At 56.2% G+C, this 17,447-nt stretch overlaps 1 protein-coding gene across 2 annotated transcripts in view; it reads right to left on the bottom strand.

The window, feature by feature from the left end:
- Positions 1-1,636: 1,636 nt before the first annotated feature.
- The window catches only part of ZFPM1 (zinc finger protein, FOG family member 1), a 98,606-nt gene continuing 82,795 nt past the window's right edge, over positions 1,637-17,447 (bottom strand). For both annotated transcript variants that reach the window (XM_053271400.1, XM_053271399.1), the window contains exons 5-10: positions 13,645-13,750; positions 10,691-10,900; positions 10,331-10,555; positions 8,997-9,092; positions 7,195-7,350; positions 1,637-5,493 (exon numbers count right to left, since the gene is read on the bottom strand). In XM_053271400.1, the coding sequence (XP_053127375.1) occupies positions 3,227-5,493; positions 7,195-7,350; positions 8,997-9,092; positions 10,331-10,555; positions 10,691-10,900; positions 13,645-13,750 (3,060 nt within the window). In that variant the 3' untranslated portion in view covers positions 1,637-3,226. The remainder of the gene's footprint in view (positions 5,494-7,194; positions 7,351-8,996; positions 9,093-10,330; positions 10,556-10,690; positions 10,901-13,644; positions 13,751-17,447) is intronic.

Raw genomic sequence — 17,447 nt, 5'->3', positions numbered from 1 at the left:
CTCCAGGCTTTTGTTCTTAGTTCCTATATTCAGGGACTGAGCCCTGGACTGGATGTGGCTCTGACTCTGAGCTGTGGTGCAGATGGAGCTCAGCCGGGCTCAGCTTTGTAACCAAGAAAAAAATGAAGAAACGGTCCGTAGGAGAGGCTGCTCTGGCATTTATCCGCTTTGGCATGGCCAGCAGTGCTCTGGCACCACCCTGTGGCTTGAGGCACAAAATGCAGGCGCTGCAAAGGGACCACAGCTTTCTTCTGAATGGAGCCACGGGCAGAGAGCACCATCCCCAGGCACAAATCTACACAGGCCCAGGAGCCAACACAATTTCTCAGCCTCTAAAGCACTAGAACTCCACACACACACACACCCCGCAATGTTGCAGCTGTTTGTTTCTAGCAATTTTGCCAGCCTCCGACCCATATCACGGCCTGAGGCAGCAGAACTCTTCAGCTCAGTAGACATGGTTACCTTGGCTCCAGGTTCCTTAATGCTAGTGTGCAAACACAGGAAGATGCCTTTGGCCGAGTCAGACTACAGGTCCCTCTAGCTCACTATTGTCTACCCTAACTAGGAGCAGTTCTCCGGGGTTGCAGGAAGGACCTGGGACCTCCTGCATGCAAAGCAGATGCTCCATCATGGAGCATGTATGGGTCTTATACAGCCACTGACACCCGGACTAAGACTTGCTTAGTTTCAGCAGTTACTTGGTAAAAGGCAGCTTCCTATGTTTCAGAGACAAGTGATTAGCACAAGGCCAAGCCCTGCACAGAATTTTGCACTTGCAATTTTACTTGCGATGGCAGAACTACTGGGAGCCAGCAGCCCTGACTGATCTACTGCAAATGATCCAGAGATCAACTGGCAGATCCAGATCTACCTTCTGCTCACCTCCACCCTACAGAAGTCACGAACCCATAGCCCACATATCACAGTTGCTGAAACCCCTTGACATGGCTGAATTCACCTGCCCACAGGCAGAGCTGAGAAAACTGGGCGCTTTCTGGATTAGACCCTGTAAGAGGGTCATGCCGGATCTTGGAAATGTGCTTCCACACATCATCATCATCTCATTTCATTTCTATACCGCCCTTCCAAAAATGGCTCAGGGTGGTTTACATAGAGAAATAACAAACACGTAAGATGGATCCCTGTCCCCAAAGGGCTCTCAATCTGAAAAAGAAACCTTAGATAGACACCTCCAGCAGCCACTGGAGGGATACTGTGCTGGGGGTGGAGAGGGCCAGTTACTCTCCCCCTGCTCAATAAAGAGAATCACCACGGTCAAAGGTGCCTCTTTTGCCCAGTTAGCAGGGGTAACTTCCTGTGTTGTGACACCGCAGTCCCGACATGGACAGCAGGGTGCCATTCACATTTCCAATGCCTTGTTTCGGATTTAATCGCTGCAATATAGACCTAGAACGTGGTACATCCGACGTAAAAAAGGTGTTTTTTCAGGTTGCAAATTTTCGTGAGACTGCTCGCCCTTTTCCAAAACCATTCAAAAGGTTTTGCGTTTTGAATGCAATTTGCCAGAAGGAGGCATTTAGCTGCTTTTGAGCGGCTAACCTGGAGAGCGCCCTGCCCCCCCCCGACCTTCCCCCCGTTGTCACTAACATGCACGCAGACACCAGCCAGAGGCCTCGATTTGGTAGACATTTATTTCTGTACACACTTATACACACGATTCCCAAGTGGAGGGCTTCCCCTCCTCTCTTCAGTGCTGTCGTTTGCATTTCAGTTCCAGTCCACACCAATTCTACATCAACCCACCGGACGACAATTTGGGAACGGGAGAAATGTGCGCCCAAAGGCAGACTCTACCCAACGCCTCCCCCTCGCTACTGAGCAGAAAGGGACCCCCAGACGATGGCAGCCACCCTGCTGCCTGCCTGGAAAGGGGAGGGGGGCAACCCACCTTCCTTCCTAGTGCAAGGGATCCCTCCCCAGGGCGGCCCCAGAGAGCCACACTCTGGCCTCCAGCATCCACTCAAGACTTGGCGATGTCCTCGTAAGGTGACAAGGAGAGCGGGCCCACAGCAGACGCTTCTCCCGAGCGGGAGGGGAGCAGAGAAGGCTTTGGGGCTGTGCTGGGCTGAAAAGCCCCACTGAGTATGCATACGGAAGGAAGCAGGACCAAGCCATGCCAGATGGCAATATTGCAGGCAGATCCACCCTTCTGACCCTAGAGAGCTACCTCTAAGGTACAAGGCAGCTGCGTAGGTTTGGTTTCTCCGCGGAGAGGCACAGGGACCCACACTTCCCTGGACATCACACCCTCTCTCTTGGAAACTCTGATCGCAGGGACACAGTGGCTGGCTTGGTTGTAATGCACGGATATGCTCAAGGAAAACACAACCCCCCCAAGCCAGCTGCTGGGCCTGAGAACGAAACCCCAAGGCATGGACCGTTGACCCAGAAGAAGCTTGCGTTGGGTTCAGGTTTCTCCCTGCAAAGTGGAAGGCCTGTTCGTTTAACAGGGGTCAGATCTGGGGAAACCTTAGGAGAAAGGGACACTGAAAGAGAAGAGACCTCAGACTGCAAAAAAAGAAAAGAAAAGGGGGGGGGGCAGCACAGTGAGCTCTTTTGAGGAGGGCCCTAGAAAAGCTGAGGAGGAGGACTCCACACATTCAGCAGCCGTGGATCCGAGCACTTAATGGCAGTTCCCAGTTCTCCGGCTGCAGCTCTAGAAAATGTTGTCTGCACTGTTTGGGTCCCAGACCAGATGGCCGTGAGTTCAGGGGCCCCCAACCCTGGAGCCCCAGATGGTCTCGGACCCCAACTCCCATCATGCCCAGCAGCATCTGGCGACCAGGGTTGCCAACACCGGCCCTGGTTAAGCCAGGCTCAGGAATCACAGGAGTGGTGGTGCTTCCCACTCCCCAGTGGGAAAACGGGAAGGAAGTCCCCGACAGGCTTCCTAGGGCTTGGGCTGGGGGCCTGTGTGTGTGTGTGCCTGAGCCACTGTGCCTATGCACTGGAGAAAAGACACTCCCACCCCACCCGGCTTCGCCAGCTCCTCGCAGCTCCATGGGGCAGCCCACACCTCCCCATCTCTGCCCAGCAGCCTGCTTGCCCCGCTCCGCCCCACCCTGCCCCAATTCCAGGCTGCAGAGCTCGGGCTGGCAGAGGAGTCCGTCTTGGGCAGATGCTCGGGAGCCCAGCAGCCCCAGTAGCCAGCAAGGGGCCTTGCCCCTGAGCGGGCAAACCACACCTGGGCCCCAGCCAGACCTTACTTGACGTGCTCGGCGGCGTGTGAGGAGCAGTAATACTTCTTGTGGGCAATGAAAGTGGAGAGGCTGCTGAACTTGATGTTGCAGAGGCGGCAGTACCGGTGGTTGCCGTTGGCCACGGGGGCAGGGGGGCCTTTGCCGGGCGGGGTCTGCACACTTTTGTCCGTATACCGGGGAGCGGCGTTGGGGGCGGCCTCAGGCCCGGGGGAGACGGCCAGCGGGGCGGGAGGGGAGATGGGCAGGAGGGGCCGTGGGGAGACGGTGGGCCGTGGGCTGCCGTTGGAGACCGAAGGGACGGGGGGCTCCTTGCCGTTGAAGCTGTCCTTGCACGGTCTGGGGAGGGGCTGTGGCGGGGAGGCCGCAGGCAGCGGGGGGAGCAAGCTGTTCTCGGCCAGCGTCCGGGGGGCCTCGATCAACGTGGCGCCGGCCACCGTCTTGGCCACCAAGAAGCCGTGGGCGTTGCGGAAGTGCTCCACCAAGTCCCCCTTGAAAGAGCCGTTGAGCGGGCAGTAGGGGCAGGCCGCGAGGGGCAGCTTGGCCCCCGGCAGGTGGAGGGCTTTGGCATCCAGGTAACGCTGCTGAAGAGGGTCCAGGCCAGGAAAGGCAGCCGGCGGCGCCGGGGGGCTCAGGGGAGGCGCCGCCTTCTCCGCCTGGACGGCCCCCGCCTCGGGCTCTTCGCCCAGCCTGTCGGGGCTGCCGCGAGGCTTCAGGAGCCCGGGGGCCGCCCCCGCCTTGATCTTCTGCAGCTGCTCCAGGGTGCTGGGCTGCAAGGGCGTGGCGGGGCAGTAGTACTTCTTGTGGGCCAAGTAGCTGTCCAGGCTGTGGAAGCTGATGCGGCAGGCCGTGCACTCGTGGTAGTCCGCCAGGGGCAGCAGCGCGGCCGGCAGCACCGAGACCTCCCCGCCGTGCAGCCGGGGCTTCTTGCTCAGGTCGATGGGGCCGTCCGCATCGGGGCTGGAGCTGGGCGAAGGGGCGGCCTTGGCCACGGAGAGGAGGGCCAGGGCCGGGGCCGGCGGGGGCGCCTCGGGGCGCGGGCTGTCGGAGGGGCCGCCGAGCTGGCCGGGGCCGCCGTGGATCTCGTAGAGCTTGCGCCGCTTGCGGGGGCGGATGGGCTGGGGCAGGAAGGGCACTTTCCCGGCGGCGCCCGACCGGCGCAAGGGGGGGTCGTGGCGGGAGGCACAGTAGTAGCGCTTGTGCACCATGTAGGTCTCGTGGCGGCTGAAGCGGATGTTGCAGGCCTCACAGACCGTCCGGCTGGGGTCGTCGTCGGGGTCCTCCACGGAGCTGCCGCCGGGGCTCTGGCTGTCCTCGCTGACCCGGCCCAGCCTGTCGGCCTCAGGGGAGGGGCTCGTTTTAGCTCCACCCTCCTCCACCTTGACCTCCTGCTTGACCTCGGAGGCAGGCGGCGTGACTCCGCTCCCCGCGTCCCCCCCCAGCGGCGCCTGGCTATCCCCCGGCGGCAGGGACGGAAGGAGCACTCCGGGCGTGGGGGGCCCCTTGGGGGCCGCCGGGAGGGCCGCCTTAAGCTTGCGGGGGCCGGGAGGGCTGTCCTCTGCCACGCGGCGGCTGGAGCAATACAGCCGCTTGTGGACGTAGTAATTGTTGATGTTGTTGAACGTGATCTCGCACTCAAAGCACGTGGCGCCCTTGGGCACTGGCGCCCCGGGGAAGATGGCGGGGGGCACCCCACCGTGGCCCTGCTTCAGGCGGCTGTGCACCAACTCCGACATCTTCGCCAAGATCTCCGAGGCTTGGGGCACCACCGTGGCCTCGTGGCCAAACACATACTGGGGGAGGAAGAGGGTGCCGCCCGCAGCGCCCGACCCCGGTTCGCTGGGCACCGGGCTGGACCCCGGCGTGGGGCTGGCGATCTCGGACTTCACCTTCACGGAGGGCAAGCTGTGCGGCGAGGACGCCCGGGAGGAAGTGTCCGGCTCCGGCTCCGCGGCGGGCCCTGCTGGGGAGCTGCTGGGGGGGGCCTCCCCCTCGTCTTCGGGCTCCTCCTTGATCTGCACCGACACCACCCCGTCAGCCAAGGAGCTTTCTTCTTGGAGAGGGGAGCCATCCTCCTCTGCCTCAGCCCGGGACGCCTTCCCTCCCGGCTGGGCTGGCTTGGCAGGGCCGTCCGGCTGGATCGTCCCAACCTTGGCTTCGGCGGCGGCGGCGCTGTGCAGAACGACGTGCTGCTGGAGGCTGGGCAGGCTGTCCGTCACGTAGCCGCAGAAGCTGCACTTGAGGGTGGGGGCCGGGCCTGGCGTGCTCAAGCCTGCAAGGTCGGCGGTGGGGGCGGGGGAGGAGGAAGCACAGAATGAGGGAGCTGGAGGAGCAACCTGCCCCCAGCGAGGCACTGAGAGGGCTTCTTAGCCCTGAGCCAGGGCAGGGTGGAGCAATACAGAGTTCAGTGCACAGACGGCGGGTTCTCACAATCTCTAACTGGGTAGGAGCAGGCGGCTACTGCCTGCACTCCTGTGTCCCAGTCGTCTGCGAGCAAAAAGTCACAGGAGGAAGGGGAGGAGGTGACCGTCTGCTCAGCAGCAGCTGGGGGGCTGCGGGGGGGCTTTTCATCCTACCTCGCTCAAGAGCTGGGCGCAGCTGCTGGGTAGGACGGAGCCCTCCGGCCCTGAGCAGATGGCCACTTCCGTCCCCTTCTGCCTACCTTGCTTTTTACTCACAGACAACTGGGACGCAGGAGCGTGCCCAGATCCCGGGCTTGGGAAGGAGGATCTGCTGCCCAGTTATAGAGCAGCCATATAGGTTATCCACCAAATTTCACACTTCCTCACTTGGAAGGATGAGTTTTATTTATTTAATTTCTATACCGCCGGACTCCAAAAGTTCCCTCCCTGGCAGCATCTCCAAGATAGGGTGGAGGGAGATTCCTGCCTGCAACCTTGGAGAAGCCGCTGCCAGTCTGTGCAGAGAATACTGAGCTAGATAGACCAAGGGTCTGACTCAGTATATGGCAGCTGCCTATGTTCCTATGTTAAAAACAGCAATTTAAAAATTCAAAACATCCAGAGATGGCTGAAAAAATGGGCCTTAAGGGCTCTTTTGAAGGCTGGCAAAGATGTTAAGCCACGGATGTCTAGGGGGGCGCATTCCACAGCCCAGGAGCAACTAGACAGAGAAGGCCTGCTCGCGGGTCACCTCCAGACGAGCCAGCAGCATATGGACCTCTCTCTTAATGATCTTAATGTGCGGTGGCCGGGGATCATGCAGAAGGCGACGCTCTCCTAGGTAACCCTTGGAGAATTTTGGCAGCCCGATGTGCCCGACTCAAATATGTGGAGCACATCATCATCTCGAGAGCTTAACTTTGGCTAGGATTAGCTCCTCCCTCCCACGTGCCTCTAAACCTCTCCCCCCACCATCGCTTACCTTTCTGACTGCTTCAGTGTCCAGGCACCAGGAGTCCTGGGAAATGAAGTTTTCCCAGGGCTAATGACATTCCTTTCCCAGAACTCCCGATACCTGGTTTCGAACACCAGCAATGCGCTTTCATTATTCTTCTACAGCAAGCAGATGGGTGGGGTTCACCTCATCACTATTATTGTTGTTATTATTACTATTACTATTGCATTTATATCCCGCTCTTCCTCCAAGGAGCCCAGAGCGGAGTACTACCTACTTGAGTTTCTCTTTCACAACAACCCTGTGATGTAGGTTAGGCTGAGAGAGAAGTGACTGGCCTAGAGTCACCCAGCTAGTCTCACGGCTGAATGGGGATTTGAACTCGGGTCTCCCCGGTCCTAGTCCAGCACTCTAACCACTACGCCACGCTGGCTCACTAGTGATCTGTGTGCAGTGAAAGGGACTCTTTAAGGATTCATTCCAGACACTTCTGAGTGCCTTTGGAAGCCTTTGTGCGCCCAAGATGAATCTGAATCCCTGGCTGAACTGGGCAAGCCCCAACCCGCCCCACCCCGCCCCCTAAGCCTCCCACTCCCCGCCACCACGGCATGCCTACCTGGGGTGAGGGGCTTGCTGGGAGGAGCAGGAATCGCAGTGCCAGGAGAATAGACTTCCCCCTTGGAGCCTGGCTGGCAGATCATGTGGTTCGTGACCAGGTGGCTGTAGAGGATGTCCCGGGTGGTGGAAATGAAGCCACAGCTGTGACAGACGCCTGCAGGCACCCAGGAGAGAGAGAGAGAGCAAGAGACAGGAACAGATGAAGGGGCCGTATTCTGAGTCGGGGCCGTTGTCTGCTCGGACTGACAGCAGCACTCCAGGACTTCAGGCAGAGGGGCCCTTCCCATCAGAGAGTCCTGTGGAGTGGCAACGCGGGCACCAGGCTTGAGACCTTCTGTGGGAGAAGCCGGCGCTCTGCCCTTGAGGGATCACCCCTCCCCATGATGCCAAGCTGGAAAGTGGGGCACAGAAGGGGACGAGGAGGTAAGCATGATGGGGAGCAGCCTCTCACGGTGAAGACCGCACAGGCTTCTCCGGCAGCTTCGCAACACGAGGCACTTAAGATACTGGAAAAATGGCAACCCATGTTTGCCCATCCAGAGAGACAGCCACACTCGTGTCTTGCCTGGTGGGAGGGGCCACATTCCTGTTGAGCCCGTTTGCTGGAAGCCTAGAGAGTGGGCTCTCTACATAAGAGGCGGCAGCCCGGGGGCTTAGCGACCAGGGATTAGCCAACAGGTATGCAGGAGTTTTGCACAGGGTTTGCGCTTCAGGAAGGGAAGCGTCTCTAAAATGAAGAGTCTGGTGAAAAGAAAACTGAAAGGGAAAACCAGGAGAGTCCCTTCACTCCAAAATGCATGGAGTTTATTAAAAACCACAGTAATAGAAGCCTAGTTAGAATGTATGCTAAAAAGGAGGAAAGGTACCACCAAGTCCGGGAGGATGCCAGCATGGCTAACAAGTAAAGTCAAGGAGGCTCTAAAGGGGGAGAAGACTTCCTTTAGAAATTAGGAGGCCTGCTCAAAATTTGCTTGTTTATTTATTGATTTGATTGATTGATTTTCTATACCACCTTTCCAAATGAAGAGAATAGAAAGGAACACAAACTCTCACAGAAGAAATACAAGGAAAAAGAAGAAGGGAGGCGAAAAGAAGTTTGAGGAACATTTAGCTAAAAGCATCAAAGGGAATAACAAGAACATCTTTAAATACATCCAAATCAGGAAACCTGCCATCAATGGCTACTAGTCAGAGGCAGGATGCCTCTAAATACCAGATGCAGGGGAGCAACAGCAGGAGAGAGGGTATGCTGGTGGGCCACTGTGGGAAACAGGATACTGGCCTCAACGGGCCTCAGGCCTGATCCAGGAGGACTGCTGTTCTTAGAGCTTCTCCTGCAATGCAAAGCGCCTCCTATTCTCTCCCCCACTACCCCCTTATCAAGCCCAACTGCTGGCTTCTTCTGCAGGCGGGATGAAAACCAGCCTTGTATCCTCAGGCAGACTGGAAGCCCCTCGGGGCAGAGCTCCTGGCATGCTCACTACGGATGCTCCCTTCCTTAAGGACTCCTAGTGGTCCTCCTAGGACAGGACTGCAGAGCGCTGACCCTCCGGCTGATTTTGGCCTACAACCCCCATCATGCCCGGACGCAGCGGCCAACCCAGTCAGGGAAGGCAGGAGTCATAGTCCCGACATCTGCAGGAGGGCCGGAGGGGAACAGCCCTGTCCTAGAAGCCCCACACGCGACTGGCGCCTCCTGGACGCCCTGGAGAGAGAGAGAGGCTTGCTGTAAACCGCCCCGAGCCATTTTGGAAGGGCAGTATATAAACCGAACTGAATAAAGAAATACATCATAAATACCCGTCAGCGTGTCTGTGTGGACCTTCAGGTGGCGCTCGCAGTTGGCTTTGGTGGTGAAGGCGGACAGGCAGATGAGGCACACAAACGGCCTCTCTCCTGAAAGAGACGACAGAGGCAAAGAAGACAGCCGCATGAGAAAAACAAGACACCCAGGCCCTGCCCTGTCCCTCCGATGGGAGGAGTGGCCCTACAACAGCAGCAAAAGAGATTTATATACCGCTTTTCAACAGAAGTTTCCAAAGCGGTTTACATAGAGAGATAATAAATAAGAGGACATTCTGTGGTCACCTTAAGTGGCGCAGCGGGGAAATGACTTGACTAGCAAGCCAGAGGTTGTCGGTTTGAATCCCCGCTTGTATTGTATCGGGCAGCAGCGATAGAGGAAGAGGCTGAAAGGCATCATCTCATACTGTGCGGGAGGAGGCAATGGTCAACCCCTCCTCTATCCTACCCAAGACAACCACGGGACTCCGCGGTCGCCTGGAGTTGACACCGACTCCACGGCACCCTTTACCTTTACCTAGACATGCTGTTAGCATGCAAGACCCCAGAGATGCATCCCAGGATCCTTTGCAGTGCCGCAGAGGATGCTGGAGGCAGATCTTAAATTGGGGCATCTCTACCCCAAGGGACAACGGAGGGTGCTTGCTGCATCACGGTTGGCCTTGCTTAATGGGAATCCAGAGACCCAAGACCTTCTGCAGCTGTCCACTGGGACTGGCTTTACAGCCCCAGAGACAGGATTCATAGGGAGCTGCCTTATACCCAGTGAAACCTCCTGGTTCCTCGAGCTCAGTACTGCTCAGACTGGCAGCAGCTCCCCCAGCAGCTCAGAGGCAAGAGGCTTTCCCAGGCCTACCTGGTGATGCTGCCAGGGATCGAACCGGGAACCTTCTGCATGCAAAGCAGAGGTTTCTGCCATTGAGCCATGGCCCTATCCCCCCCCAAAGGAAGCTGCCGTAGAGTCAGACCCTTGGTCCCTCTAGCTCAGTACTGTCTACACTGACTGGCAGCGGCTCGACCAGATTTCAGGCAGGGGTCTTCCCAGGCTCTACTTCAAGAGGCTGCCAGGAATTGAACCGGTGACCTTCAGCACACGGAAGGTGCTCTTGCATTGGATGATGGCCCCGGATTAGCAGTCCATCTAGCTCAGCATTATCTACCCTGACTGGCAAGTAACTCAAAGCAGGAGCCTTCTGCACAAGAGACAGGCCTCTCCCCAAACCTGCCCCTCGGCAAGCCCTAAAAAGCGCTGTGTTGTGCGCATGTACACTGGCTTGCAGCCGCAACAGCTCCTGGGCACGCTCGGGCCGCGGTAGTTTTCGCACTCGTACCACTATGGCTGCGCATGTGGATCTCCAAGGAACTGGCACTGGGGCAGCTCTTCCGGCACTGCGGGAAAGGGCAGACGCGCTCGTTGGGGTAGGCCTCCTTGGGCTTCTCGTCCACCGCGGGCGACGCGGCGTTCTGGCGGCTGGCGCAGTAGTACATGAGGTGCGCTTGCAAGTTCCGCTCGCTCCGGTACCAAATGCCACAGTCCTTGCAGGGGAAGATGTCCTCTGGAGGAACACGGGAATAAGAGGGAGCAAGAAAAGACACAGGTTTGGAAAAGCACGCTGGATGGGTCCCTCTGCAGGACCCAAGCCAGAGAGACCTGCTCCCCAGGAGCCGCAGGGCACACGGCGGGCACGTACTGTTCACAACGGCCGTGGCTAGGATGGCCGCCATGCCCGCTTGCTGCGGCAGGAGCTGGATCTCGGGGGGCGGCACGGCCGGGTACGCAGGGTCTCCGGGCTCGGACTTCACGGTGTGGTTGGGAATGCCCAGGGGCTCAGCCATGAGGAATGCACACAGCGCCTCGCCTTCCGAGATGGTCTTGGTAGTCTTGCACCAGATCGAATCCTCTGGGGTGGAGCGGAAGAAGAAAAGTCAGACAGGGACAAATGATGCTGCCTGCCTGGGAAGTGCCGCACAAGAACCAGCTCAGCCTAAACTCTCGGAACAACCTGGCGGTGGGGGTGTTTGTGTCACACCTCCTTTAGTCTTGGTTCCCCATCTGGAAAACGGAGAGAAGAGTAACCCCTCCTAACTGAGAAAAGAGGCACCTTTTAAAGTGGTGAGTCTCTTATAGTTAGCAGAAGGAGAGCAACTAGCTCTCTCCACCCCCAGCACAGCATCCCTCCAGTGGCTGTTGCTGGTGTCTATCTTATTTTTCTTTTTATGCTGTGAGCCCTTTGGGGACTCGGATATTTATATACCGCTTTTCAACAAAAGTTCCCAAAGCAGTTTACATAGATATAACACAGATGTAAATTTTAAAAAATGGCTCCCTGTCCCTAAAAGACTCACAATCTAAAAAAAGAAACCTAAGATAAGACACCAGCAACAGCCACTGTGTTGGGGATGGATAGGGCCAATTGCTCTCCCCCTGCTCAATAAAGAGAATCACCAATTTTAAAAGGTGTCTCTTTGTTCAGTTAGCAAGGGACAGGGAGCTATCTTATTTATTTATTTATTTGTTGTTTCTCTATTTCATGTTGTTTCTCTGTTTCATGTTGTTTCTCTATTTGTTGTTTCTCTGTTTCAGAACTTTTGCTGAAAAGTGGTATACTGTATAAATATTTGTAGTCGCATCCTGCCACATAGGGTTTCTACAAGAATAAAGGCAATGAGGACTGATTATTGGTGCAGAAAAGAAAGAATAAATGTACCCTCTCTAACTCACAGATCTGCTTATAAAAGAGCATTAATCATCGGATTACATAAATTATGTACGAGAAACCAAACACATACCCAGACTTGTAACATCTGGACTACTGAAACTAACAGACTGGAGAGAAAGGTAAATCGAAAGGTCGTGTGCATCTACACACAAACGAAAGGCACATATTTTGGTCACTTTGCTTTCGCATGTCTGGACTTGAAATGCAGCATTTACCATTTGGGGAAGGAGTAATACAACTTGTAGCTCTGTTCTGACATGATGTATGTGAGTAGATAGGTTTGTGTGTGAATGACTGCACGTGTGTTCGTTTGAAGAGTGAATCTGGGTTTAGGCCCCTCAAATTCAGGGCACGGACAGGGAGCGGGCTACAGTGCATGTGTTGAACATAATGTGTGGAAAGGGCTTTTAGAAGTACGTGATGTGCGGCATGCCAAAAACAAACCAACCCAAAAATTGTAAATTAGATCACGATCCCCAATTTGGCTGATGTTTTAAAGCAAGGACAAGCCCCTCGCTGCATGCTGCTGCATTTTAACATCACTGCTAGCTGGATGCTGAGGTTCGGTGCTCTGAGCTCCCTCTGTGCAGGATGGGGCACTCAGAGAACTGGCTTCCCAACGGCTGAAGCTTGCAATGCATGTTGCCACCCCGAGGTGGCAGCATCAGCCCACAGGTTCAACGGAGCTGCCGCAGAACGTCCCTCGCACTCGCTGCCTGTCAGCAACCCAGAAGGTCCCCTGCCCATTTCCCTTTCCTGCCCCCTATGCCTGGAACCCCCTCCCTGAGCATGTCCACGGGCCACATCTGTCCCTCCAGATCCCCTCTCAGACTCCACTTTTTCCACACGGCTTTTGGGATTAACCCTTTAGTGACCATTCCCAATTACTGCCTTTCCCTGTATTCATCCCTTCCTGCTCCTCTCTCTGTTGCTCTTCCTCCATTGCAGATTTTTGACTGTAAGCTCCCAGGGGCAGGGACCTGTTTTCTTTTTTTGCCTGCCAAGCGTTGGAGGGCATCACGGGGCTGTAGATGGACACTGCCTGGCAGGCACCATGGCACAGACTTAACCCAAGAGAAACGAGACTGAGAATGAGTCCAAAGACATACCAAGCCAGTGTGGTGTAAGCGGTTAGGGTGGCAGACCAGGGAAAGGGAGGCCCCGGTTCAAAGCCCCACTCAGCTGGGTGAGCTGTTCAAGACAGGGATGCAATAACGAAGCCGACGGAGCCAACAGGAAGCCCCACGGAAGCATGGATCGATTCGGAGAACAGACGGGTGTGGTCTGGATCGGGGCTCCCAACCTCAACTCCTCTGATGTGGTTGGAACTAAAGCTGCCATCAGCTCTTTGGCCACTGTGGCTGGGGATGATGGGATTTGTAATCCAACAACATCTGGGTGGCGGACCCCGGATCTAGAAAGCCTCTAAAGAATTCTCCCCACCCCCCTTTTAGACCCACTTAAATATGGCTCTCTTATCATTTGTTAAGTGCATATCCTGCTTTTGCACCCATTGGTGGCGCGTCTGCACTTTCCAGCCACACACAGGACACTTCACAAAATGCAACAGGACGAGCCCCCATTCATGTAAAGCTCAGGGGCCATGTCCAAGAAGTAGAGCAGGCCTGCTCAAACCCTGCCCCACTGTTCTTGGACTACAACTCCCCGCCACAGTGGCCCATCGCCAGGGATTATGGGAGTTGTAGGCCAATGTCTGCAGGAGGAGCTGAAACAGGTCACATGAAGGCCACAGGTAGGGGGAACCTTTCATATCCTAAGAGCAGAGAGATCACAGGGGGTGGGGGTGGCGGCAGGGGGGCACTGCTTTGGAAGACTTTGAAGCTCCTGCAACATCCAGCCCCCCCCAAATGCATGCTTCCACCATGCAGCCCACACTTCCAGGCAAGGGAGGGGGGGAAACCAACCCTTCTTGTAGATCACGGCGTTGGCATCTCCTTCTCCAGAAACCAAAGGCAGTTTCGACAGCCAGCAGCTGTCCTCCTCCAGCATCAGGGCCACGGGTGGGTTAGGCTGGCAGCAGAAACAGAAGGAAGAAGGATCTATTTAGTGTGTTCCCAGCGCTTGGGAAACAGCCTTTGCTTTGGAAACTCAGCCAAACACTCCTGCCTCTTGGGGACCAACCTGGGATGAAAGACACACAAATCTCTGGGCAAATCTAACATTTCCGAACATCCAGAACTCAGCTGGGTGTCCTTTGTTGATAGAATTTACAGCGGTTCCAGAGATGATACACTCATTGGATCTCCCTAAATTTATTTGGGATCAGTTCCGAAATACTGGGGCATTGGAGACCAGAATGGGTCCATCTATTCCAGCCTCCTGTTTCGCACAGTGGCCAACCAGCGGCCTCTGGGACATTCACAAGGCTACACCTCCTCCCATTTTCCTCTCAGAAACTGGAATTCTCAGATAGACTGTCCATAAACCAGGAGGTTCATTTAGCCAGCCTGGCCAACAGCCATAGACAGAGCTCGCCTTCTCCACGAGTGTCCAATCCACTTTAAAAGTAATCTTTCCCAACAGTCCCTAGCCAAAGACATCCAGTGGCTTCTATGGGTTGACCATATGTGGACACTTTCCCTCTGCTGGGGGACGGGAGAAGAATCAAGAGCTTTGAAACAGGAGACCTCCACGATGCAATGCCTTGCATGAAAAGATCAGCGAGATTCTGGGATGTCAAAATATCACCGTTGCACATTCATTCATTCATAAATCGAATAAATTTATTTATTCAATTTATGTACCGCCCTTCCAAAATGGCTCAGGGCGGTTTACAACAGGATAAAAACAATTAAGACCAGTTATCGATTAAAACCAGAACTATAAACACAGAATAAAATCAATCAAACATTCAATATGCATACAGGTCAGCTCCCTCCCCTGTATATTCTCCCCTGTATATCTGTGCAATGCGAGATACTCAAGTGTCTGGAGCGGGGCTCTGGTGACGTCCTTGGGACAAACTTTAGTGACTCAAGGAATACAGGAAGCAGCTTTACACGGAGTCACCTAGCTCAGTCTACTCTGCCCGGAAGCAGCTCTCCAAGGTTCCAGGCAGAAATCTTTCCCAGCCCTACAAGGGACTCGTATGCACAGCAGGTTTTACCGTGGGTTTACGGGGAGGCTTTACTGCGAACTCAAAGTTGTCCCCAAAAAACCAACAATGCAAATAGTGGATTATTTTTTTCACCCCGGATATAAATCGAGCTACATCCTAATGCTCAGTGAAAAACCTGAATTGTGCCTGAACTGCTCCCCGATAACTCGCAGTGACATCGGGGTAAATCTGGCCGATATGTGGATGCCAGATTTGGAACACCTCCGTTCTAGAGGTGATGTGTGTGAAAAGCTCCGACGTGTATGAAGCCTTGGAGAAGCCGCTGCCAGTCTGTGTAGACAATATACTGAGCTAGATGGACCAATGGCCTGACTCAGTATATGGCCGCTTCTTATGTTCATAGAGGGAGAGTTCCGGTGTGGCAACACCAGCATCCCCAGCAAACGATGCCCTGCCTGCCTCCCCCCCAGGTTCCCTTCATCTCACAGACCGCAGCCCGGTCCTCGCCAGCTCTGCCAACGGGCCGTGGCCCCCCTCCCTGCCCTCCGCCTGCAGCGGGCCTGCCTGCCTGCCTGGTGGGAGCGGAGCCCTGGGCCTGCTGCCCGGCTGGCGTGGCCAACGGCCGTTGGAGCATGACTGCAAGCACAACAAGCTTGTTATTTCCTCCCCTCCTTAACCTGGGGGCCCCGCACTGCCGGCTGCGGAGGAAACAGCCACTTCACCCCTCACCTCAGCCGTGCAGAGGGAGGAAGAGCGATTTGCGGGGAGGGGGGAGCAATGGGGCGAGGCGGCCGGAGGCGCTTTGCACGGCCTGAGCGAGACCAGAGGAAGGGGCCTCGGTTCCCGGTCCGGGCGCACCCGCCCCGGTGCTGCTGCTGACGCAGCGACAGATGTCCAGGAGAGATGGGAAGGGAGCGCTGGCGGGGGGGGGGGGGGCAGGCCGAGCCCAGCCCCAGGCCCCCAAGAGAGGGCTGCCCACTGGCACCGGAGGTCTCCTCTCCTCCCACTCCGCTGAGAAAGAGCAGGAGCCAACTCTCCGAGAGGTGAGGTCTGGAAGAGGGGACGGACCTTGGCTCTCTCGGAGAGGCAGCCCCGGGACACTGTGCCAACCGGATCCCACCCCCGCCCCGCTCTGTGCAGCCCAGGGCTTCTCCGCTGCTCCCAACCACGGGTGGCCCTGGGCAAAATGGTGCAATCGCCGGCTTGGCACAGGACCCCCACCACCCCCATGCTGTGAGAATCAGCCCTGGCCCCAAAGAAGCTTGCAAGAGTCTCCGTCTCAGAGAGCGGCCAAGGAGGGAGAGCCAGGAAGTCTGGGAGGTTCCCAGCACCACCCACTACTAGCCCTGCAGCTGCCCACGGAGGGCCAACGGGGGCCCCAGGGCCCCGGAACGCAAAGGGCACCAGAGGGCTTGAGCAGGGCAGAGACACAAGCAAGGGAGAGCAAAAGGCTGTCTGTGGCTCTTCGTCGGGATGGTTTGATGGAACCCCCATGCTCAGAGGCAGGATACCTCCAGAAAACCAGTGGCTGGGGACAAATAATGGCCTGGCACAGCGGCTGTTTCCTTCGGGCCCGCGGGTGGGTTTCTGCAAATGCAGGACAAAAAGGGACGTTCGCCTGACGCAGCAAAAGGGCTCTCCTGAGGTTCTTTGCCATGTTGGAAAAGCATGGAGAGTGGGCCAAAGAGACCGGGAGGCTAGCTCCAGCAATGGCTGCTAGACCTGACCGGCTATAGAGGCCACCTCCAGGCTCAGAGGCAAGATGCCTCTGGATCCCAGTTGCAGGGGAGCAACGGCAGGAGAGGGGGCAGGCCCACACCCCCGGCCTGTGGGCTTCTCGAAGGCAGCTGGTGGGCCACTGTGGGAAACAGGGTGCTGCACACAGAAATACTGACTCAGACCATTGGTCCATCCAGCTGAGCATTGTCTACTCTGACTGGCAGCAGCTCTCCAAGATTTCAGGCAAGGGGGTCCTTCCCAGCCTTATCTGGAGATGCTGCCAGAAAATAATCCGGGGACTTACTCCATGCAAAGCAGATGCTCGGCCACTGAAGTACGGTCCCGCCCTTTAAAACCTTAACATCACTCATGTGTAGTCTCCCATCCAAATGCAAACCAAGGCAAACCCAGCTTAGGCAAGGGGACAGTTTATGCCCACTACCACAAGACCAGCTCTCTTCCTCTGCTGGCTGCTCTTATTCAAAAAAGAGAAAGATTTGATGGGGCGTTCCTACATAAGCTACCAAATACAAACACAGCTGTGTAGGGGATGCATTCGTGGACAGGAAAGACCCCCGTTGCATTCGTGGACAGGAAAGGCAAATGGAGAGGCCCCTCGGCCGTGTGGAGCGGCTGCATGGGCCTTCCTCCTCCTCCTCCTCCTCCTCCTCCTCTCCCCACACCCCATTCCTCCAGCTCTCTCTCGGCCTCAGCTCCTCTGTGCCTTCATGTGCCGCTAATGAATATTAATGAGCAGAGGAGGGAAAGAGAGAGAGAGAGAGGAGGAAAAATTAATCTCCCTGATCCTTCGATGGCTGCAGCAGTAACGATATGAAATCTAATTATTCGTCCCAATATTTCTAAACCCTCCAACTCAGACTGACAGTCTTGGTCGGTTTAGGGCTTATCACTCGGAGAAGCAGAGTGCTC

This window comes from Hemicordylus capensis, chromosome 9 (assembly GCF_027244095.1).
Source record: "Hemicordylus capensis ecotype Gifberg chromosome 9, rHemCap1.1.pri, whole genome shotgun sequence".
NCBI classification, from domain to species: domain Eukaryota; kingdom Metazoa; phylum Chordata; class Lepidosauria; order Squamata; family Cordylidae; genus Hemicordylus; species Hemicordylus capensis.
The sequence above is the reverse complement of the archived record's forward strand: the minus strand, read 5'-3'. Positions and strand labels throughout refer to the sequence as shown.